Source organism: Palaemon carinicauda, chromosome 9 (assembly GCF_036898095.1).
Source record: "Palaemon carinicauda isolate YSFRI2023 chromosome 9, ASM3689809v2, whole genome shotgun sequence".
NCBI lineage: Eukaryota > Metazoa > Arthropoda > Malacostraca > Decapoda > Palaemonidae > Palaemon > Palaemon carinicauda.
This window is the reverse complement of record NC_090733.1, coordinates 60,928,959-60,953,958: the sequence shown is the minus strand read 5'-3', so window position 1 is coordinate 60,953,958 and position 25,000 is coordinate 60,928,959. Positions and strand designations below refer to the sequence as shown.

Genomic DNA, 25,000 nt, shown 5'->3' with positions numbered 1-25,000 from the left:
GTTAAGTACCAGATCTATGAGTTTTGAGCTTCTGGGGGTAGCATTGCCATTAATTTTAATTTTATTCGAGGTTTTAATTTTTCCTCTTGTCAAACCGCTTGCGGCTCCCTTGCTGGCTTGCTACCGCCTTCGCTCGTTCTTAATGTATTACAATTGGTCTTCCATACTGATTGTTTTCGTTTCGAACCTTATTTAGGAGGTTTTTCTCACCAATTACACCTTATCATTGTGCTTTGGATATTATTTTGATGTTTTGATGATATACTACGTATCATAGTTTTGAACTCGGTTGGCAAGCCTGCCTTCGGGCACGGTCTAGTTGGTTTCGCTACCGCATTAAGTGTTTATATTATATTATTGATATTATATATTGATCTTATTAATAATTATTGCGATAACCATCTAGTCTAGTTATCGCTTAGTTTGAGTGGGACTCTCGCGGGGCAGTTGTTATTTTATTCGTTTCCTACCGTTCGGCATCTACCCGAGGTAGAAGTTATGTTGGTATCCCTGTCCAGCGCGACTCCTCCCACTCTGGAGGGCTGCCAGCTATTATTCCCCTGCCATTCCCTTGCGTCCTTCTCTTACTAATTTTATTTTAAGTTACGCATGCCTATAAACCAGTTCAATGTGTTACCTCATTTTACATTATTGTACATTATTTTACACTATTTTATTGCTCGTTCCATTTATGATCATTCCGTTTTACTTACGTGGTTCCATCGGTCAGGTTGGTACTCCTGTCCTCCCTCATGTCCACGTGATCCCCTCCTGCCCCCTCATTAGTTGGTTCTCGTTGCCTCCTTCCCCCCCATTATCCCCAATTCAAGGATTCCTCTCATCTCTCAACGTTGTGTGAGCGGTTTGGCATTACGGATCGAGTCCTCTCGTACCTCAGCCTTTCCACCACCTCCCCCCCCCCTCACACCCTCCCTTCCTGGGATACCTTATGACTCACTAGTTGGTACCGAGAACATCCACTGGGGATTCAGTCTAGTACATTCATTCTCATGCCTTGTCGTAGCCTTTTTTCCCCCGCCGCTCTGATTGGCCATCGGTTGGCGGGGAGGAACTCGGTTGTGTATTGGTTATGTTTCGTTATGTACTGTATTATTTTAGTTTCTACTATAACGTAGAAATTTTGTTCGTGGGGTATCACGGAAGAGCGGATATTTGTTGTTATATTATTTATTGTCGGTGTTCGTTTGGGTTCTTGTGGCTGGCGGGCAGTCATTGAACCCCTTCCTCCCTCCCCATTCAACTCTCCCTACCCCGGTAGGCATGTTACGACCCCCGGGTCTCTTCTAGTTGTCTCCCCGGAGCCAACAGGTAGCATGTTATTATAACATGTTATTTTAACATTTTTATCCTATACATACTTCCCCAGTAACGACGGGATAGTATATCTCCTACTATGACAATATTATTTCATTGAATGATCATATCTAATTACGGAATTGTTTAACAGGGAGCATGTTATTATAAGTTAGCATGTTATTATAAACCCTCTTTTATTATATACCTCCCCGGTAGTGACGGGATAGTATATTCCTTGCTATGGCAATATTATTTCATTGATAATCTTAACTTATTACAGAATTGTTTCATCAATGTCAGTTAATTTTTGATAAGTTTTCCCCCGGTTACTATACCGGTCCGAAATTTTGTTCATAGCCTTTTGTCCCGGTTTCATATCGGTCTATTTTAAGAGTCCGGAGCAACCGGATCTTTTTAGGTTACTAACCTATTATGGGATACTCATGTATCTGTATTTTTATTCTATACTTCCCTAGTAGCGACGGGATAGTATATTTCTCGCTATGACAATATTATTTCATTGATAATCTTAACTTATTACGGAATTGTTTTAACAATGTCAGTTAATTTATGATAAGTTTTTCCCCGGTTACTATTCCGGTCCTAGAGTTTGTTCATAGCCTTTTGTCCCGGTTTCATATCGGTCTATTTTAAGAATTCGGAACACACGGATCTTTTTAGGTTACTAACCTATTATGGGATACTCATGTATCTTTATTTTATTCTATACTTCCCAAGTAGCGACGGGATAGTATATTCCTCGCTATGACAATATTATTTCATTGATAATCTTAACTTATTACAGAATGGTTTTAACAATGTCAGTTAATTTATGATAAGTTTTTCCCCGGTTACTATACCAGTCTGAAATTTTGTTCATGGCCTTTTGTCCCGGTTTCATATCGGTCTAATTTAAGAATTCGGAGCATCCGGATCTTTTTAGGTTACTGACCTACTATGGGATACTCATGTATCTTTATTTTATTCTATACTTCCCCAGTAGCGACGGGATAGTATATTCCTCGCTATGACAATATTATTTCATTGATAATCTTCACTTTTTATGGAATTATTTTAACAATGTCAGTTAATTTATGAAAAGTTTTTTCCCCGGTTACTATACCGGTCCGAAATTTTGTTCATAGCCTTTTGTCCCGGTTTCATACCAGTCTATTTTAAGAATTCGGAGCACCCGGATCTTTTTGGGTTACTACCCTACTATGGGATACTCTGTAGGTGCTCCTGTCGTTACTATCTATAATTTTAACTTCGGATATAATCTTTTGGGATTTTCATTTTATTTCCTTTGTAATTGATCGAATTGAACATTTATTCTCGATCTATTTATTTTACATTCCCAACGAAGTTACCTTGTTTATTAGTAACGATATACTCTCTTTCAGAGCTCGCAGTCTTCCAAGACTTCTACCTTGGCGACTCTTTAGATCTGGGTCGGCGGGTTCGCCCGGAGTGTCAGGGCAAAGAGACCCTGTGTCTCTTCCTTTTAGGGGTTTTCAGGGAAGCACGTGGCTGATGTCAGGCCACGTCCTGTTGTCCCTAAAGTTAAAGCTACCCGCCATCCCCTATCAAAGACTCACAGATTTTCCAAATCACCAAACCAGTTAAGACTTCGTCTTCCAGAGTCCCCAAAGACTCAGCCGCTGCTGCTTCTTCCTCTCTTGGGTCGAGAGGGAAGCCCGGCCTGAAAACTACGACCCCAGGTGCTCCCTTCGATCCGGCAGCCCTTTCAAGATTTGATGCAATGGCCTCTCGTGGCATGGTTGGTTTCGACCTGACCTTTCATTAGAAGGGGCCAGCGTTCGATCCCAAGTATGAGATAGAAATTAATTTCTATTTTGAACAAGATGTTGTGTTGATATTCATCCATATGTATGTATGTATATATATATATATATATATATATATATATATATATATATATATATATATATATATGTATATATATATATATATATATATATATATATATATATATATATATATATATATATATATATATATATATATATATATATATATATATATATATATATATATATGTATATATATATATATATATATATATATATATATATATGTATATATATATATATATATATATATATATATACATATGTATGTATGTGTATATATTTATTGCAATGGGTTCCCTTGTTAGCACCCTCACTGAGAGAGTGCTAAACCAGATAGCCTCGTACAGGGTCTCATTCGTTATGGGCTACCTCAACAGCAACAATATATCATCCCGGATGCCTCTAAGCTCCCGGAATTCGTCGAAAGCAATCCGTGGAAGGTGGCCTTGCACTCTCCCTTCAAAGATGGTATGTTAACCATCGAAGGGTTTGGCACCCGGCCTGTAGAAGATTTTGTATTCTACCCGCCGGGTCTACAGTTCCCTTTCCCTGGTTTCGCACGCCTTACCGAGGAGACTCTCGTAAGGTTTGACAAGGTCCCCAAAGAAACCGAAATTTACCCGAAGGGCCAGGCTCAGTCCACCTGGGTCCGGCCCTTAAACGAGTGAGAGTGTGTTAACACTACGTTAACACCTCACAAGAGCTTGTACACAATGTTTGTAGTGGATGAGTAAACCCCTACTCCGTGTGTCACTAAGATAGTGGACCTTGCTCAGCAGGCTATAAACGAGGACAAGCCGTTACCGCAACTGAAGGAAACGGATCCGACTTCCCTCCTGTTCCCGGGGGATCACGATTGCTGGACTAACGCCCCGGCGGCCTTCACATCGGGTAAATTAAGCGCTGACTGTGCTTCCATTCAGTTCAGTGAGCGGCTACCCAGGCTTCCGGAATCCCTGATATGCCTCGAGTTCGAAGCCTGTATGCGCCTGAGTAGATCTATCAACTCTGCTACAATGGCAGAAATGACCTCTGTAATGTATGAAGAGGAACCACTTTTTAAGGTCTTGACGAAGTCATTACTTCAAACCTTACTGTCTGATTCCTACAACTTCTTTGCGGCCAGACGTCGTTACTGTAGGCATGTCTTGTCTGAGGCCACTATCAGACATGAGCCTAACAAGCTCATTAAAGCCCCAGTCTGGGGCCCCACTTATTCCCTGAGGATTTAGTCAACGTCCTCAGCGAAGCTGCTAGGGTCAATCAGAGCCTCAAGGTTCGGTGGGGCTTAGTCCCCAAGCGCAAGGGCGAACCGGCCAGCAACCAATCTCAAGGTAGAAAGAGTCTGAGACCTTTCCATTCCTTCCAAACTGGCAGTCCCAACAGGTGGTTCAGACCATCCCGGTGGCACAAGGGAGTCAACCTTTCACTTCGAAGGGTTAACCCCAACAGCAATACGTGCTGGTTCCTCAGTCCCAAGTAGCAACTACCTCCTATGCTACTTCCCCAGCCTTTAACCCCACCTTTGAAACTCAGGGTGCTTTCCAGGGTTACCAGCGCGCCAGAGGCACTAGCTCGAGAGGAACCTTTCACAACAGCTACTCTCGAGGCCGAGAATTCCGCGGAGGCCGAGGAGGTAAATCCGCAGCAAATCATTGGGAGTTCTCGGGTAGGGGGAAGACTTTACATCTTTCGGAACCGTTGAACGTTCAACATTTGGGCTTTCAGCATAATTTCCAAAGGTCTGGGGTGGAGTTGGATAGAAGGGCCCCCTCCACCAACCAGTTTTCATCAACATCCAACGGAAGAGCTAGTCTTATATGAGAACGATCTATTGCAAAAGAAGGCAATAAAGGAAGTAAATCGCTTGTAATTTCAGGGTCGCTTGTTCAGCATGCCAAAGAAAGACTCAGAATTGCGAAGAGTAATCCTGGACCTGTCACTTCTGAATTCTTACATTCAATGCGACAAGTTTCACATGCTGACCGAATCTCAGGTGCGGACCTTGCTTCCCTGTGGGGCCGTCACCGCCTCTATGGATCTTGCAGACGTTTGCTATCATGTTCCGATAGCAAGGTATTTTCGTCCGTTTCTAGGCTTCAACTAGGCAAGAACTGCCTCACAGCAACTACAGAGTGATAATCTCTTACAACAGTTTTGGTTCCAAATCAACTTGGAGAAATCTCGTCCGGTCCCGAAGACAAGTTTCAATGGCTAGGATTCAATGGGTTCTATGCTCCCACACTCTGTCTCTCCCAACAGCCAAGAGGAACGATATAGCAAAACACAATACGTTTTCTCAAAGACAAATTGTCTTCCAGGAGAAATCAAGAGAGAATCCTGGGTGCCCTCCAGTTTGCCTCAGTAACAAATATACTACTGAAGGCCAGACTGAAAGATATAAGCCGAGTATGGCACTCCAGGGCAAACGAGTAATATCGAGACAAAGGGCTCGACTCCAACCAATTCTGAGGAAAAGACTTCAACCATGGACAAAGGTCAAAATCTGGCAAATCCGTTTCCTCACAATATCCGTTTCCTCACAATATCCACCCCCAAGCTGGTCATTCACACAGACGCCTCCTTAACAGGCTGGGGAGGATACTCTCAGTACAAGAAAGTCCAGGGACTATGGTCGACAATATTCCGCCAACTCCATATCAATGTCTTAGAGGCCATGGCGGTATTTTTTACCTTAAGCAACCGGCTCCAGCCAAAAACCAACATACTGTATTAGGTTTGTTCTAGATAGCTAGTGGCGGACGCACTTTTGAGGACAACTCCACTGGAGTCGGAGTGGTCACTAGACCCAAAGTCCTTCAGATGGATTCTTTCTCAGGTTCCGGATCTCCAGATAGATCTGTTTGCAACAGAGTCCAACCACTAACTAGAGTGCTACGTAGCCCCCAACCCGGATCCTCGGGCTTACGCCACAGACGCAATGTCATTAGTCTGGAACACTTGGGAGAGAATTTATCTATTCCCACCAATAAATCTGTCGATGAAAGTGTTAGACAAGCTCAGGACTTTCAAAGGCCAAGTTGCTCTAGTAGCCCCCGTCTGGCCCAAGAGCAACGGGTTTCCCCTTCTGGTGGAACTGGGTCTCCACCTCGACAGATCCCCAATCCAATACTAACACAAGTAGTACAACTCGCAGTGTGTTAGCTTCCTCAAAATTCAGAATGCCCTAACTTTATGGACTTTATGAAATTTGCAGTTCAAGAGGTGCAGATATTGATCCTCAAATACGCTATTTTTAGAATCAGATAAGAGGGAATCCACCCTTCGACAGTATGATTCGGCTGTTATGAAACTTGCAAGTTTTTAAGGGACTCAAAGGTTGAGACGATGACTATGAATCTGACAGTAACCTTCTTCAGAATTTTATTTGAATCAGGCTTAGCGGCTTGTACTATTACCACAATTAAGTCAGCCTTAAAGAAGATTTCCAAATTGGTTTTAATATTGACCTTACAGATTCATACTTCTCATCCATCCCGAGAACCTGCGCCAGATTGAAACCATCAACTCACCCTAGCTCAGTTTCCTGGTTTCTGAATGACGTACTTAAGTTGGCTTCAGACACTCTTACCGAGACTTGTCATTATATTCCATTGTTAAGGAAATCCTTGTTCTTAATGAACCTGACTTCTGGCCCCAGAATATCAGAACTTTCAGCCTTGTCTAGAGATCCAGGTCATATTGAGTTTCTCTCGTCAGGGGAAGTACTCCTTTCCCCTGACAAAAGATTTTTAGCGAAAATGAGGACCCCCAGGACAGACGGTTCCCCTGGAAGATTGTCCCACTTCCGCAGGACCCATCTTTATGTCCAGTAAACACTCTGAAAGCCTACTTAAACATATCTTCCATTCAGTCCTCAGGGCCCTTATCCATTAGAGAGGATGGAAGAACCATCATCCTGAAAGGAATCAGACAGCAGATTCTGTATTTCATTAACGGGCTACCTAGAATCATTTCCACATCACTCCCTCACGTCCATGATATACGAGCTGTAGCTACCTCAGTTAATTACTATGAACTTCGCTGGACTTACTAAATATACAGGCTGGAAGTCTCCAACAGTATTTAAACACCACTGTTTAAAACCTCTGGAAGCTACAGTGGCAGCAGGGAATGTGATTCCTCCTGAACATAGTGAATCTTAATCAATTATGTCTTGCTATCCTCTTACCTGTTATTTTGGATTTTATTTTACTTCCTCAGGTATTGCTCCAAGTTTTGGGACCATTTCTCTTGTACAATTTCACTGGGCGGCACAGAAGGAGCCCAGAAAAGGGATTTTGACGAAGGAAAAATCTATTTCTGGGCGAGAGACCTGTGCCGCCCAGTGAACCCTCCCTTGACTTCCCTCCCAACATGGGCCCCAAACCTTGGGTGCTATGAGGAGTGACGTCACTGGCGTGGGTTAGGTTAGTGGTAGTAGTGTTGATCGGTACCTCGCTGTGGCGGGGGTTTTGAAGAGGAGATATCTAAATGGTGCGAGACCTCTGGTTGTGAATTATCACGCCCCAGTATTATATCGACACCTTAATAGGTGAGCGAGCTGGGTTCAACCTGGCATTCCTATGCAATTTTTTCTCTGGTAATATATAGCAGTTATATACCTTAGAAATGGTGCTAAAGGAGCATTTCACTGGGCGGCACAGGTCTCTCGCCCAGAAATAGATTTTTCCTTCGTCAAAATCCCTTTTCTGGGTCGACCTGTGGCGGCCGGTGAAAAGGAGTCCTTCTAATATACTTTTCTGATAAAACTTCCAATTATACCAGAGTGTCGTGTATAAAGCAAAGGCGCGTGAAAGCCACTATTCACAGGCTGTCTTCCATTTAGTTAATTCCTTCGTCAAAGGGATGGGCCGATACAGAGGCACCAGCCAATCTACCAGAGTCCCGCCACCCACGCCCCGATGCGAGCGCCATCTGAACAGCATCCTTCTTTTTGGACTGCTCGAATTGTGTGTATTTTGTTGTGCTCTCGCCGTTTTTTCACGCTAGTGGATTTATTTCGTCATGACCGAAGCTCCATCTTCACCCATTCCAATGTTAAGTACCATAGTTTGTTTTGACAGCTTTTTGTAGTACCGGGCTTTTGTCTCCTAACCAGTATAGTCTGTTTTATCATTACCGTCTGGGCCCGTCCGTCGGCGGCCATTGTTTGTTCCCTTATCTTGCTGGGAGTTCATCTTAGCTTGCCCGTTTGGTACTCTGTCACTTAGGTTCTTGGTTAAGTCCCTGGCCTTATGCCTTTTGAATCATCATTATTATTATCGTTATTATTCCCATGGTACTTTTTGCTAGCAGTCCAGTCTGCGAACAAGAATAGTGTTCTAGCTTTATTATAGTTTAGTACCCGCCCCACCGGGGCGTTCGTCAGTCGACTATTTCCCTTTAATTTAGGTTTTAGTAGACACTATTCTTCGTTCGTAGTCTTATTTTGTGTTACAATTTTATTATTATACGTTTATAATAGTGTTGTGTGCTTATGAAGTCCTGATTTTGTGACCAAGGGAGCGAGAGATTGGGGTTCCCGTTTTCTGTTCTCAGTCACGAGTTACCCCTTTCTCTCGTTTTCTTTCTTAGCTCAGGTGGGTGAGCGGATTTCCCGTTTTCCGTTTTGTGCGTTCAACGGGTTCTCCCTCCCTCACCCCTCCCTCTATGGGTGTATGATAGCTTATGAGTTATTTAGTTTTTGGTTACTTTTCAATAGTTAGCGTTATTTATTAGGTCCCGAGTTCCGTCCTCTCTCCGTTACGGCTTGGGAGTAGTTCTGAACATTTTTCCACTCCGCCTTGAGTTCTACTCCGCTATGAGGGATTCTCAATGACTTTGGAACTATTGTTATATATATTGTTTACTTATAACCCTCTGGGACGGGCTTCATATTGTTTAGATACGACCCTCCGGTGGCCCTTACTCCGGTCTCAGGCCACGGCCATATCCACACAAATATCCATTGTTATTACAATTGACTTATTATTCACAATAGAATTATTCAGGACCTTTCATCGACCTCCAGCTTCACCGGAGATCGTCTATACGCTTTACTATTATATTAGCCTTAGCCTTTAGCTACGGCTTGTGTTTTATAAATTTCACAATTGAATTATTATTCACAATTGTATTATTCAGGACCTTTCATCGACCTCCGGCTTCACCGGAGATCGCCAATACACTTCACACTTATATTAGCCTTGCCTTTAGCTACGGCTTGTGTTTTATATTTATTTTACGGGCCTGTCACTGCTTCCCCGACCCTCAGAGGTCGGCAGATTGCTTTAGATTATTTATTCTTTTTTCATTATTATCTCTTTTAAAATGATACAGCCCCATTGCCATTGCTGGTGCTTTTATATTTAATGTGTTTTAATATGGAGCTCCGGCTCTCACTGAATTCCCTTAAGCACCAATATTGCATTAAACTAATATCTGTTAGTAGGGTTTTTAACCCCTTAACAGAGTTTCAAGGAACATCAATACTTATGTCTCCTTTCTTTTACAGAAGGTCCGTTGTACTGCCCAAGGATGCCCTGCCTCATTCAACGACCCCGTTGGGCATGACCTCTGTCGGTCCCACGCACACTGCGCCATCCCCTTTATCCGGGAACCGGGACAATCCCAGTATATGGTTTGGTTCCCGGATTTGTGCTCGCTCTGTTACGAGTTGTCCTCAATACTACTGAACGATGATGTAAGTGGTTTTTTCCTGTTGTTCATTATTTATCTTTGACAGACAGTAATTTGGCCATTAATATGACATACACGGTATATTTTGGAGAGCAATCCCCCTCCTGCATCACTAATCACTACAAATCTTTCAGGCCGATGATGACTCTCTTCGGTCAGCAAGGGCTACTCTTCGTCCTTGGGTGTCGGGCTTCGGCAGGAATGCCCCGTCTGGCGCACCCTATCTCCTCGATGGAGGCATGGCCTCGCGTCTCTTCCCAAGCTCAACTACTGCAGCAGTCTCTCCTGAAGTTGCTGCCCCCTTAATTGAAGAAGTCAGAGCAACCATTTCCGCGGAGGACGAACCCCTCATACCGCTGGACGTGGCAGATCTAGATATAGACGTAGAACCCATGTGCGAGCAGGTAAGTGGTGCCGAGTTGGTGGAAACCCTTTTCTCTCCTACTCCTTCTTCTACCTCTTCCTTTCTTGGTTTTGATAAGCCTAAGGCTTCTCCCCGGGATCCCTCTGTCCCCGTACGACCCAAGGTGAAGCCACTACGCACTTATAAGTCTTCAGCTTTGCCAGTATCCACGTCACCGGTCCCCGAACCCTCGACGGCTCCTGATATTCATATTGCTCCCCGTAAAACCACGACTCCTAGGAAGTCCAAGCCTACCAAATCCAAGACACCACCAACGGGTGGCTTTCAGGTACCCTGGGGCGATGTTTTCCCCATCGAACTGGTCAGGGATATGGTCAGAGAACAAATTCAACATCAGTCTGGGGCGATGACAGAGATTAAGGATATGGTGGCTACTCTGATCCGCTCCGGAACTCAGCTTCCTCCTCCTTCCTCCCCAGACGCATCGAAGCTACCTCCCTTCGATAAAAACAACCCTTGGCGGTTTGCCTTGCATTCCCCATTCTTAGATGGTTCCCTAACTCTGGAGGGCATAGGCACCCGCCCTCTAGAGGACCTGGAGTTCTACCCCCCGGGGCTAGAATTCCCATTCAATGGCTTCGTACGTTTAAAGGAACATGCATTGGTCCGTATGGACAAGGTACCGAAGGAAACAGTGATATTTCCGAAAGAGCAGGCCCAGGCTATCTGGGCCAGAACTCTTTCAGAGTGGGGGTGTATTAACTCCAAGCTCACCCCACACAAAGGTGCCTACACTATTTTTACGGCAGCGGCCTCCATCTCTTTGCCGCTCATAGACAAAATCACTGAGCTGACAATACAGGCCATCAAGGAAGGCTCTTCCATGCCGGCTCTCAAGGAGACGGACCCCACCTCATTGCATATTCCGGGTACCTCTGCAACCTGGGATGACGCGTCTTCTACCTTCACAGTGGGGAAGCTAGACCCGGACTGTGCCTCTACTCTTTTCTCTGAGAAGCTCCCCAGATTACTAGAGAGTCTTCTCAAAACTGAGTTCGAGACCCGTAATAGACTAGCTAGGTCCCTCCACTCCATCACCTCCATAGAGTCCCTAGCATCTGTTTACCCAGAGGAAACGCTGTTCAGAGTCGTCACAAAGAACCTGCTGCTGTCCTACCAAATAGACCTCCATGACTTCTGGTCGGCTCTAGTTAGTTGCAGGAAGTTCGTTCTGTCTGAGGCCTCCATCAGACATGAACCGAACAGGCTGATAGCGTCCTCTTGCTGGGGTAAGAACCTCTTCCCTCAGAACGAAGTTGATAAGGTTCTTCAGGACGCGGCGAGGGCAAACCAAAATTTGCAAGTAAGGTGGGGTCTCTCAGCCAAAAGGAGGATCGAATCCCAGAAACAGACGTTCTTCAAGAAGAAGCAGAGGTTTATTCCTTACAAGACGGTCCGGGGTAACTCGTCGACACAGTCTTCCTCTGCTTCGACTTCTCAACAACCGGCTCCCCCTCAGCAAGTAGTCTACCTCACTGCTCCGCCTGGTACACAGCCCAACCCCTCTTGGATGTCCTCTCCTGCATACAACCCTACTTACGAATCCTCCGGTTCCTTTCGTGGACACCAGAGAGGAAGCTTCAGAGGAAGAGGACAGTTCCGTCAACGAGGCGGACCTAAAGCAAGGGGTGCCCGTGGAGGGAGGGGACCTAGGTTCACTCCCTCCCAATGATTTGATGCCGGTAGGAGGGAGACTTTATCACTTCCGAGACCATTGGACCTTCAGTCCATGGGCTCACCGCATAATATCCAAGGGCTTGGGTTGGAAATGGTCACAGGGATCTCCTCCCCCACCAGTGACCTTCTTCCAGAGACCCACTCCCATCCTGGAAGAGTACACCACAGAGTTACTCAAGAAGAAAGCGATCAAACGGGTTCGATCCCTGAAATTCCAAGGCCGCCTGTTTACAGTCCCGAAGAAAGACTCGTCGGCGTTGAGGGTAGTTCTGGACTTGTCAAAACTAAACTCTTACATCCTTTGCGACAAGTTCCGTATGCTGACTATCTCTCAGGTACGGACCTTACTTCCCCGTGGGGCCATCACCACCTCTATCGATCTTACCGACGCCTATTATCATGTCCCAGTAGCTCGAAACTTCTCTCCTTACCTAGGCTTCCGTCTCGGCAAGAAAGCCTTTGCATTCAAAGTCATGCCCTTCGGTCTCAGCATTGCCCCCAGGATATTCACAAAACTGGGGGAGACGGTGCTCGAACAGCTCAGAAACCAAGGGATACAGATCATTGCCTATCTGGACGATTGGCTCATTTGGGCCCAGTCGACCCAGGAATGCAACAGAGCTACGTCGAAGGTAATTCACTTTCTCGCCAAACTGGGCTTCCAAGTCAATCTCCGAAAGTCTCGCCTACAACCATCAAGCCACTTCGAATGGTTAGGCATCCGGTGGGACCTTTCAAAGCACAGGCTCTCCCTTCCTCCCAAGAAGGTAAGGGAGATAGCTTCCAAGGTCAGGCACTTTCTCCAACACAAACAGGTGTCCAGAAGAGCTTTAGAACGAATCCTTGGCCTTCTCCAATTTGCCTCACTGACCGATCTCCTATTAAAAGCCAAACTCAAAGACATCAATCGAGTTTGGAGAAAGAGAGCAACAATACCTTTAAGAGACAAGATCTCGAAGATCCCCTCTATCTTAAAAATGAGACTACGACCATGGTCCGAACGGAGGAACCTCTCCAAATCGGTTCCTCTACAGTTCCCCTCTCCACAAGTGACAATTCATACCGACGCGTCTCTGAGTGGATGGGGGGGTTACTCCCAACATCAGATGTTTCAGGGCTCTTGGTCACCCGCCATGAAGCAGTTCCATATCAATGTTCTCGAAGCCATGGCAGTGTTCTTGACCCTGAAGAGAATCTCTCCTCCGAGGTCGACCCACATCAGAGTAGTCTCAGACAGCACAGCAGTAGTCCACTGCTTCAACAGAGGGGGATCCAAGTCACCCAACCTGAATCAGATCCTGGTCACTATCTTCACCTTGGCAGCCGACGAAGACTGGTTCCTCTCAGCAACTCACCTAGCAGGAGTCCAGAATGTGATAGCAGATTCATTATCCAGGACAAAACCACTGGAATCGGAATGGTCCCTGGACATACACTCCTTCCGGTGGATACTCAGGCTGGTTCCAGGTCTCCAGGTAGATCTCTTCACGACCCAACTCAATCACAAACTCCCATGTTATGTGACCCCGAACCTGGACCCTCAGGCTTATGCCATGGACGCATTAGCCCTGGATTGGAACCATTGGCAGAAGATCTACTTATTCCCTCCAGTGAATCTTCTACTGAAAGTCTTACACAAACTCCGCTCCTTCCACGGGGCAGTGGCTTTAGTGGCACCTCACTGGCCAAAGAGCAGTTGGTTTCCTCTCTTCCTCGAGTTGAAACTCCGTCCCTTCCGGATCCCATTCCCCAAACTGACCCAAGTGGTCCAAACTCGGACTGTGTCAGATTCCTCAAGGATAGCCAAAACCCTAACTTTGTGGATTTCATGAAGTTTGCGGCTCGTAAGGATGCGAACATCGACCCGGATAATGTCCTCTTCATAGAATCAGACAAAAGGGACTCTACGATTTGCCAATACGATTCGGCAGTTAAGAAACTAGCAGATTTCTTAAAGAATTCAGACCATTCGGTTATGACTCCTAATTTAGCCATCTCCTTCTTTAGGTCCATATTTGACAAAGGCCTAGCAGCTAGCACTATAACCACCATTAAGTCAGCTTTGAAGAAAGTCTTCCTGGTTGGGTTTAACATTAACCTGGCGGATTCTTATTTCTCGTCTATTCCAAAAGCATGTGCTAGGCTTCGACCTTCGGTTCGCCCACAAAAGGTCTCTTGGTCTCTAAATGATGTCCTCAAACTTGCCTCCGACACGGACAACGAATCCTGCTCCTATATCACTCTTCTTAGGAAGGCTTTATTTCTAGCAGCTTTGGCCTCGGGTGCTAGAATCTCAGAACTAGCAGCTCTCTCACGAAACTCAGAAAACATAGATTTCCTCCCTTCAGGTGAAGTACTTCTTTCTCCAGACAGGGCGTTACTAGCTAAAAATGAAGACCCCCAAAATAGGTGGTCCCCTTGGAAGATTATTCCTCTTCTCCAAGATACTTCTCTATGTCCAGTCACTACTCTCAGGGCCTTTTTAGCCAGGACTGCTACCTGATCGTCTGGCCCCTTGTTTATCAGAGAACAAGGAGGTACCATTTCCATACAGGGTATTAGGCAACAAATCCTATACTTCATTAAACAAGCCAATCCGGGATCATTTCCCCATGCTCATGATATCCGGTCAGTAGCTACCTCCATCAATTATTTCCAAAATATGGACTTTGATGACCTTAAAAAGTACACGGGTTGGAAATCTCCTATGGTCTTCAAACGCCACTATCTAAAGAACTTACAGGCCCTTAAATACCGAACGGTTGCAGCTGGGAGCCGTATCTCTCCCCAGTGATCTCTTGTTCTTCCTTTCATCCATCTCTTTTCTTCTCCCTCCTACCTGCCACTCGCACCACGACGCCGCTTCCTTGGTGGTTCGTTAGTCCTAGTTTATTACATATTAGGTTAAGATGATTTTAGCTTTTAATGTGTTTACCGTAATTTAGTGTTGGGATATTCTTAGCCATGTCAGTTTTGGTTGCTTGTTGTGCTCTGATACTCGGAGGTTTCCTTGTTATCATGTTTGTTTAGCCTTACGCTCACTATGTCCTGTGACTAGTTTATGATTCATGCTTACTTACCTTAATATAATATATGGTTCTCCTTACATGGTGTTTTTTCTCTCCCCTCATTACTAATTATTATTGGGCTTGGAAGGCATTCTCTGGTACATTTTCACCGGCCGCCACAGGTCGACCCAGAAAAGGGATTTTGACGAAGGAAAAATCTATTTCTGGGGAGAGACCTGTGGCGCCCGGTGAAACCCTTCCCTAGTCTTTTGCACGATCCCACCCTTTCCTTTCCAAGCCATCATGTCCAATACAGAAGGATGTTGTTCAGATGGCGCTCGCGTCGGGGCGTGGGTGACGGGACTCTGGTAGATTCGCTGGTGCCTCTGTATCGGCCCATCCCTTTGACGAAGGAATTAACTAAATGGAAGACAGCCTGTGAATAGTGGCTTTCACGCGCCTTTGCTTTATACACGACACCCACAAGGTGCTCGCACGAGGGTTGTAACCTCTGCATTCCATGCTTTAATCTTTCTCTGGTATAATTGGAAGTTTTATCAGAAAAGTATATTAGAAGGACTCCTTTTCACCGGGCGCCACAGGTCTCTCCCCAGAAATAGATTTTTCCTTTGTCAAAATCCCTTATTTGTCCAATATTTATCCTTCAGATGGAAAGATTGACTAAAGTGGGCCTTACTGTGGATGAAATCTCAGAGGAGTTTTTCAAAGATGATGATGAAAGTGATAATATCACTGAAAGAGCTGATCTAGTTATAATTCCTCCTGATGTTGACCCTTTGACAGATGAGGATAAGACATGATGATTTGACTGGAGAAACAACGCTGCGGAAATCTTGAGCTCCATACTGATTATAGGAAAAAATCTGGCAAAGGCGAAGCCACATCATCAAATTGTAACTCAGCAAATTAAAAGAAAAAAGGACCAAAAATTTCACCTGGCACCAAGAAAAGGAAACTGTGAATCAGCACCAAGTTGGATACACAAACAACCAGAATACACAAAAGTGAAACAGAGAGGACAAACTTTCCTAGACAATTTGAAGAAAATTAAAGAAGACTTAGATAACCTAACATCTATGGAATTATTTGAAACAATAATGTCCCCAGATATTTATGATCACATTGTGAAGGAAACTGTTCGTTATGCTACGGCCAGCGAAAACAAACTGGATTTTGTATTCAGTGTAGATGAATTGAATTCTCTCATAGGAATTCTTCTTTTGTCAAGTTACCACAAATTACCATCAGAGAGGCATTATTGGTCAAAAGATGAAGACTTGGGTGTATCTATTGTCAAAAAAAAAGTAATGTCTCAATAAATTTTAAGTTTTGAAGAGTGTTGTGCATTTCTGTGATAATGCAGATGCAGAAAATAAAAAAGGGGATACAGGATTCAAAGTAAGAAGCTTGATTTCAAAGCTTCTGAAGTCATTTATCCAATATGGAGTATTTGAGGAATGAATTAATGCTGACGAAATGATGGTAAAATATTATGGGCATAATTCACTGAAGCAGTTTATCCAGGTTAAAGCTATAATTAATTTTGATCTTTACTGTGGTAAGAATCCTCAACTCGATAAGAATGATGAAATAGCATTGGGTTCAAAAGCTTTTTTTTTTATATATATATATAATTATTTTACTGGTTATGAATCATTAGTTCACCTAGGAAATATTGGGTTTCAAGCATCGGGAACACTCAGAGAAAATCATTTGAAGAACTGTGCATTGAAATCAGCAAATGATATGAAAAAAACAAGAGGCTCATATGACTACAGGATTGACACTAATGAAGAAATACTGATGGTAAAGTGGCTAGATAACAAAAGTGTCACTGTTGGAACTAATTACGACACTGTAGAACCTCTTGCAAAGATCCAACGTTGGATTAGAACATCAAAGTCAAAAGGAAGCGTTCCTCAACCAAATGCAATTTTCAACTATAATAAATGTATGGAGGGTGTAGATCACCATGATTGGTTAGTAGGGAAATATACTGTTACTGTTAGAGGAAAGAAATGGTATTGGCCTTTATTCATTAGAATGTTATATATGGCAGTTGTGAATTCATGGATCATTTATAAATTGCTGCACCAAGAAGATGGTATCACACAGCTGAGCCTATTAGATTTCAAAAGGGAAATTTTTGTTGCTTATCTGAAATTGGCTCGCTTGGAAGGGTCAGTAGGAAGAACCCGTGGTACCTTACAATCCTGCACAAATTTTTCTGATGTTCGTTATGATGGTAAAGACCATTTTGTTGAAAAGCGCAACAATTAGCAGAGGTGTATGAACAAACCATGTACAGGAAAACCAAGAACCTTTTGTTCAAAATGTAGTGTGACTCCTTGTATCGAATGTTTCAGCTCCTACCATAAAAGAAAACAATATTTTCAGGTATAATAATAAAAAAAAGTACATTTGGTTATCTTTTTTCAGGTAGAACTTGCGTCGAAATTCATAACATTTAAGTAAGATTTATGATATGTAACTTTATCTCTATATGAAAAGATAATACTTTATTTAGTAAATATAAACATAAAACCTATTGTATAAGCTGTAAGCTTACCATTAGAAATAGATTTTTTCTTTCTATTGCATATGTATTCTTGATCCTTAAATACATATAATTTTGCAAAAAAATTCCAGAAATTAAAAAAATACAAAAGTTGGGATTTAATCGGTTAAAGCACGTTCATATTTTATTTTTCAATTTCTTGATCATATCAATAATCAACAAATACTTTTGATTTACTTTCGGTTGGCATCAGCTAATCTCAAGGTCTTGCTGCCGTATTACGATTATGCGCACATATAGCACGAATAACACTTAATTTATATAATTTTCTTGACATTCGATATCTCTTCATAATGAATATTACAACAGTGCCAATATGACACGTGACGTAAACTCTACGAAGAATTGCTTACAAAATATGAAAATTAATTTTCTTTTTTCTTGCCAGAAATGAAAAGAAAATACTAACTTACCAAGCAAAAGTATTTCATTTTTATAATGTAAAAGGAAACATTATTTTCAAGAAAATATTTGTCCTATTAATATACAGTGAACCCTCGCTACTTCGCGGTTCGACCATCGCGGATTCACCACTTCGCGGGTTTTTTCCATAACCCATATATATATACATATCGCGGATTTTCCGGAAATTTCGAAAATACCGCGAAATCTGAAGACCCCCAAATACGATATTTTGTTATCTGTAATTCCATTAATACTGTAATTAGTAATATCTGCTCTTACTGATTGTTCATTGCATTACATATGATATATAATTCAGCACAGAAAGAAATAAAACACGAAAAGAGAATGTGATCATACGATAATACAGTACTGTATACAGTACGTAGTAAAATTAAATCGAACATGAAACGCAAATCAGATGCAGTCATACCATATTAGAATGGTGTAAGGCTGCTGATGGCTACTATACTACAAATGTAATGGATGTGCATCTTTTCCATGATTCTTTTGTATGTATGCGTACGTAGTACTGCATCCAATAATATTCTTTGTTGCAAAAATCACATTTCGAATAAGCGTACGAGAGAGAGAGAGAGAGAGAGAGAGAGAGAGAGAGAGAGAGAGAGAGAGAGAGAGAGAGAGAGACATCCTACAAAAGAATAAAATAGCATACGTAAAGCTATTACGTGTATTATTATTGTTATTATTATTATTATTGTTGTTGTTGTTAATAAAATTATTATTGTTATTATTATTATCATTATTATTATTATTATTACTGTATTATTATCATACGATAATTCAGTACTGTATACAGTACGTAGTAAAATTAAATCGAACATGAAACGCAAATCAGATGCAGTCATACAATATTAGAATGGTGTAAGGCTGCTGATGGCTACTACTGTACTACAAATGTAATGGATGTGCTTCTTTTCCATGAATCTTTTGTATGTATACGTACGTAGTACTGCATCCAATAATATTCTTTGTTGCAAAAATCACATTTCGAATGAGCGTACGAGAGAGAGAGAGAGAGAGAGAGAGAGAGAGAGAGAGAGAGAGAGAGAGAGAGAGAGACACACACACACACACACACACATCCTACAAAAGAATAAAATAGCATACGTAAAGCTATTATTATTACAGGTATTGTTATTATTATTATTGTTGTTGTTGTTAATAAAATTATGATTGTTATTATTATTATCATTATTATTATTATTATTACAGTACTGTACTGTATTATTATCATTATTTATTATTATTATTATTAATACTGTACGTACGGTATGTGCAGGGTATCTTGTATGAGTTGGTAACCTACGCATCATATACTGTAAGACGGGTTGTGATTGGTTCAAGCGCTGATAGATGACGAATCAGAACTCAAGTTTTGTTATCTAGCCTGTGATTGGTGTTTTGCCCTCATCTCCAGCTTCCAGCATCTAGGTTCTCGCGGGCCCGGGTCGTCCACTCTCTGTTCCCGCGTATCGCTGAGTAGACGTTCTTGAGTTTGTGAAGTTTAATCTGTGCTGTGTGCGACCTTTTTAAGTTGAACTTTTTGTCAAATCCTACTGTACAATGCCTCCCAAGCGTTCTGCTTCTACTAAGGCTGGTAGTGAGCCTAAACGCCACCGAAGGATGATGACGATTGCTGAGAAGGTTACGCTTCTCGATATGTTAAAAGACGGTAGAAGTTACGCGTCCGCGGCGCGCCATTTTGGGATCAACGAATCTACTGTTCGCTATATCAAGAAGGACGAGGCGAACATTAGAAAGACGGCTGCAATCACCTTTAGCAGATCAGCGAAGCGAGTCGTTACAACGCGTAATAAAACGATCGTACGCATGGAAGGTGCTTTAGCTGTGTGGATTGCCGACTGCCGGAAGAAGAACATAGCCTTGGATACAAACACCATCCGAACAAAGGCTTTGAGCTTGTATCAGAATTTTGCTGCAAAGGAACCTCAAGACGACGATGGCAACCATGCTGAAGATGATGATGATGCAGATGATCCTCAACCAGGGACATCCACTGATTCCCAGCCTCAGAAACAACGTTTTTCCGCCAGCAAAGGATGGTTCGCGAAGTTTCAGAAACGCTTCGCCCTGAAAAGCGTTTCCCTGCATGGGGAGGCTGCTTCGGCTGACACTGCCGCTGCTGAAACTTACGTGAACCAGACGTTCAAGAATATTATCGCCGAAGGTGGATACAAGCCGGAACAAGTCTTTAATATGGATGAGACCGGCTTGTTTTGGAAGAGAATGCCGTCGCGAACTTTCCTGTTAAACGAGGAAGCCAAAGCCTCTGGCTTTAAAGCATTCAAGGATCGCGTTACCCTCGTGATGTGTGGCAATGCTGCTGGATTTATGCTAAAGCCGGGGCTTATTTATAAGTCGAAAAATCCTCGCGCTTTGAAAAATAAGAATAAGAATCTCCTTCCCGTGTACTGGATGCATAATCCAAAAGCATGGATTACGAAGAGGCTGACCTCCAACTGGTTCCACCAGTGTTTCATCCCGCAAGTCAATGAATATCTCGTAGAGAAGGGCTTGCCATTCAAGATCCTTCTCCTTATGGATAACGCTGGTGGACACGCAACTGACCTGTCGCGTGAGGGCGTTCAGGTTGTGTTCCTGCCACCCAACACCACATCATTAATTCAACCGATGGACCAGGGGGTTATCGGGGCATTCAAGGCCCTCTACACGAAGAATACCTTGGCGGACCTCGTTGCGTGTGTGGGTGCTGCCCAAGAGGATGAGGATGAAGATTTTAACTTGAAGGCGTACTGGCGGCAGTACACCATAGCCACGTGCCTGAAGAATATTCAGAAGGCACTTCAAGAGATGAAACCTGCAACTGTGAATGCGAGCTGGAAGAAGTTGTGTCCCGAGATTGTTTACGACGACGAGGGATTTACACCTGCTGAAATCCAACACTCTGCAGTACGCAAATCTGTGCAGTTGGCTGCCATAATTGGAGGTGACGGGTTTGGCGACATGACGACTGAAGACGTCGACGAGTTGTTGGACTGCCATTCCCAGCCGCTAACTGACGCAGACCTCGAAGACCTGACGAAATCGGCAAGCGAAGAAGAGAGTGAAACCCAGGAAGAGACCCAAGAAAATGTCGAAGAAACGGGCTTAACACTAGAACGGCTTGCCAAGGTCTGCAACCATATAAAGGAGGTGAAAGAAATGTTGCAAGAGTGGGACGAGGATATGGTTCGGTTGATGCAATTCTGCAACAATGTTGATGACATAATGACTCCCTACAAGATGCTCTTAGATCGAAAAAAGAAGCAGCGGCAACAACTTCCGATCACAATGTTCTTCCAGCCTCGCAAAAAAGAGCCAGTTCCTCCTGCTACTACGCCTTCGGAAGAAATTGAAGAAGTTGAAGAGGTGTCCCAGGAAAAGACACCTCCGTCTGAAGAGACGTAAAATACTACCTGGCTGCACAGTAGAACACATCATCAGCTTCATCATCATCATTTCTACTGTGCAGCAAATTCATCGCCATCATCATTCAAGTTTTTCTTGAACTTCTTTCGTGGTGAGTACAGTAACAATCTTTATTTTTTACTTTAATATTCTCACATTCTAATACTGTATTTGTGCCTGTTTTATAGTTTAGTACTGTACTGTATGCATTAAGTTAAAGGGAAGGTTTTAAAAGTCTACATGTTGTAACCTATATTTTTTTTGTTTGAAATTTACATTTACGTACGTAAAACAATCTCTCTCTCTCTCTCTCTCTCTCTCTCTCTCTCTCGTAAATTGATTTTTTTTTGTTTAAAATTTACATTTACAGTACGTACGTAAAACAATCTCTCTCTCTCTCTCTCTCTCTCTCTCTCTCTCTCTCTCGTAAATTGTTTTCATGCTTTGCTACGTACAATATGTACTGTACAGTACTGTATGATTTTATATAGATACGGTAAATTATATTTGTAAGGTAACATATTTTGTAAATGCTTTTACTGTAAATACTGTACTGTATCATTATTTATCACTATCATCATGCGCGTTAAATGCCTTGTTTGTTCTGAGCGTGGTTGTTTACTGAGCGTACAGTACTTTATGACGCCGTCGTTTCAGGCGGCGTCATAAAGAAAAAACATTTCATTTGGAAGTCCTAAGAAAAATAAAGTAAAACATTGGTAATAAAAAAATCAACATACTGTATAATCAATATAATCGATGCAAAAACTAACCTATACATATATGTGTACACTAAATGAGTTTGTTTCTTCATTATGATCAGAGATGAACGTAAACAAAACATTGGTTGCCATTTTTTATCGTGCTTTTTAGGTGTTTAGGAAACGCATGATATAAAATCGCCTTTAATATTTGTGCCTGTTTTAGTTTAGGGTGCTGTAGTACATGCATTAAGTGTTCTGTACATTAAAGGGTAGTTTGTTAACAGTACTACGTACAAGGGAAGGTTTTAAAAGTCCGAATATACATGTTAAATAAATAGGTAAATATGATGTCACTACTTCGCGGAATTTCACCTATCGCGGCCGGGTCTGGAACCTATCTACCGCGATAAACGAGGGTTCACTGTACTTTCTTTAGATAAATATCGATCTAATATTAGAGATTAAATAAAACTAGCGTACAGTCAAATTTGTGATGTAGTACTCATGACAACCGATACAGACCCACAAAATACTTTGTATTGTTACTTAATATTTCAATAATGGGATTACTAATACTAATCATTAGCCTATTGGAAGGAAATCACTGTATTGCCCGGTCACTTTCCGCCGTTGATATGACATCACCAGACATATAATATGAACTCTACAGATATTAAAACTTTTCTTAATGTATTTTTTACTGAAAATAGATACTGTATATTAACAATAAAAGAAAATAATAATATACCAAGATAAATCGGTTTATATTTATACACGAAAATAGATTATTTTCAAGCAAATATTTGTCCTATTTCCGATAGAATTGTGACGTCATCACCCTGAAAAATCGTCATAAAGTCGAATCGTCATAAGTCGTAAGTTGAGCACTACCTGTATGTATGTAAGTACTGCATATATATATATATATATATATATATATATATATATATATATATATATATATATATATATATATATATATGGTGTATATGCAGCAGTTCCTCCTTTACTTAAACCAGATGGCTCAGTCACTCACTGTCCAAAGAAAAAGGCAACCCTTTTGGCTGATGTTTTTTACAGTAAACAGAGTAATGAAAAACTTGAACTTCCTCATTCCTGTTTTCCTGGGGCTAAACTAATTAGTTTAGCTTTTCGATCTCGTGAAATTGAAGTTTTGTTGATGGACCTTGATGCTTATGGAGGTGTAGATCCAAATGTTTTTTTTTTTTTTTTTTTTTTTTTATAAAGACTACAGATATCTTAGTTCCAAAGTTATCTGTTATTTTGTGCAAGTTAGCAGGAAGAGGAGCTTTTAGCACTTGTTGCAGAATTGGTAATGTTACTCCTCTACGTGAATGTGTTTGTGGTAGCTCTAAGTCCAACTGATTACCGCCCAATTTCCATAACTCCCATATTATCTGAAGTTTTTGAACGTCTTCTGGCAAACCTTCTTAATAGGTTTGCTGAAGGTAATCATCTATTCCCTAGTTTGCAATTTGGTTTTCGTAAAGGCCTTGGAGCGTGTGATGCCCTTCTTACAATCTCCAATCCTATACAGAAATCCCTTAATTATGGTCAGGAATTTCGTATGATTCACCTTGATTTTAGTGCTGCCTTTGACCGTGTTAATCATGAGGCCCTTGTTTTCAAGCTCAAACAGTTGGGAGTGGGTGAGTCGTTTCTTAGCATTATTATTGATTTTTCAAGTAATAGATCTCAAAGAGTTGTTGTTGATGGGCACCATATTGAATATAGAAATGTGATATCCGGTGTTCCACAGGGTAGTGTTCTTGTCCCATTACTTTTCATACTATATACAAATGACATGTGGTTTGGCATAGAAAATGAGCTTGTTGCATATGCAGATGATGCTACTCTTTGCTTTAATTCCATAATTCCATCCCCTGAATGTAGATCTGGGGTTGCTGAATCCCTTAATAGAGATTTAGCTAAAATTAGTGCATGGTGCAAATTATGGGGTATGAAGTTAAATCCTAACAAAACTCAAAGTATGATTGTAAGTAGGTCAACGACGGTGGCTCCTCAACATCTGGATCTCAGTATTGATACTGTTTCTTTGAATTTGTATAACTCTTAAAATTTTAGGTGTGATTCTCGACAGCAAATTTACTTTTGAGAAACACATTAGGTATGTGTCTGCTTCAATTGCACAAAAAATTGGCTTATTGAGAAATTCATACAAGATTTTTGATGATCAATCTATTCAGAAGAAGTGTTTTAATTCTTTCATTCTACCTTGTTTTGAGTATTGTTCTCCTGTCTGGACTTCAGCTGCTGATTCTCATCTTAATTTGTTGGACAAACTTACAGTGTATTAAATTTCTTATTCCTGATCTAGATATTAATCTTTGGCACCGTCGTTCAATTAGTTCATTATGCATGTTGCATAAGATTTTTCATAACTGACCATCCTTTACATTCAGATCTCCTTGGACAATTCTATCCTGTTCATAATACTAGGCAGACAGTTAATTCTAATAGCCAGGCCTTTTCCATCATTAGTCTCAATACTACACAGTATTCTAGAAGTTTTATTCCAGCTGTGACCAAGTTGTGGAATGATCTTCCTAATTGGGTAGTTGAATCAGTAGAACTTCAAAAGTTCAAAGTTGCAGCTCATGTTTTTATTTTGACCAAGCGATGAGCCTTTTTATAGTTTATATAATAGTTTATATATGACATATCTGTTTTGACGTTACTGTTTTTAGAATGGTTTATTGTTAATTTGTTCTCATCATTTATTTATATCCTTATTTCCTTTCCTCACTGGGCTATTTTTCCCTATTAGAGCCCCTGAGCTTATAGCGTCTTGTTTTTCC

The 25,000-nt window shown here is 41.9% G+C and overlaps 2 protein-coding genes across 2 annotated transcripts in view; both read left to right on the top strand.

The window, feature by feature from the left end:
• The window catches only part of Rcd-1 (Required for cell differentiation 1), a 271,308-nt gene that overhangs the window by 151,040 nt on the left and 95,268 nt on the right, over positions 1-25,000 (top strand). The window lies entirely within an intron of this gene.
• On the top strand, positions 9,134-11,989 carry LOC137646783 (uncharacterized). Its single transcript, XM_068379871.1, has 2 exons — positions 9,134-9,897; positions 10,028-11,989. The coding sequence occupies exons 1-2, from the start codon at positions 9,832-9,834 to the stop codon at positions 11,987-11,989; spliced, it is 2,028 nt and encodes a 675-aa protein (XP_068235972.1). The 5' UTR covers positions 9,134-9,831.

Coding starts and splice junctions, on each gene's coding strand:
- LOC137646783 (XM_068379871.1), top strand. CDS start 9,832: ATGGTTTGGTTCCCGGATTTGTGCTCGCTCTGTTACGAGTTGTCCTCA. Junction 9,898..10,027: donor CAATACTACTGAACGATGAT/GTAAGTGGTTTT, acceptor CAAATCTTTCAG/GCCGATGATGACTCTCTTCG.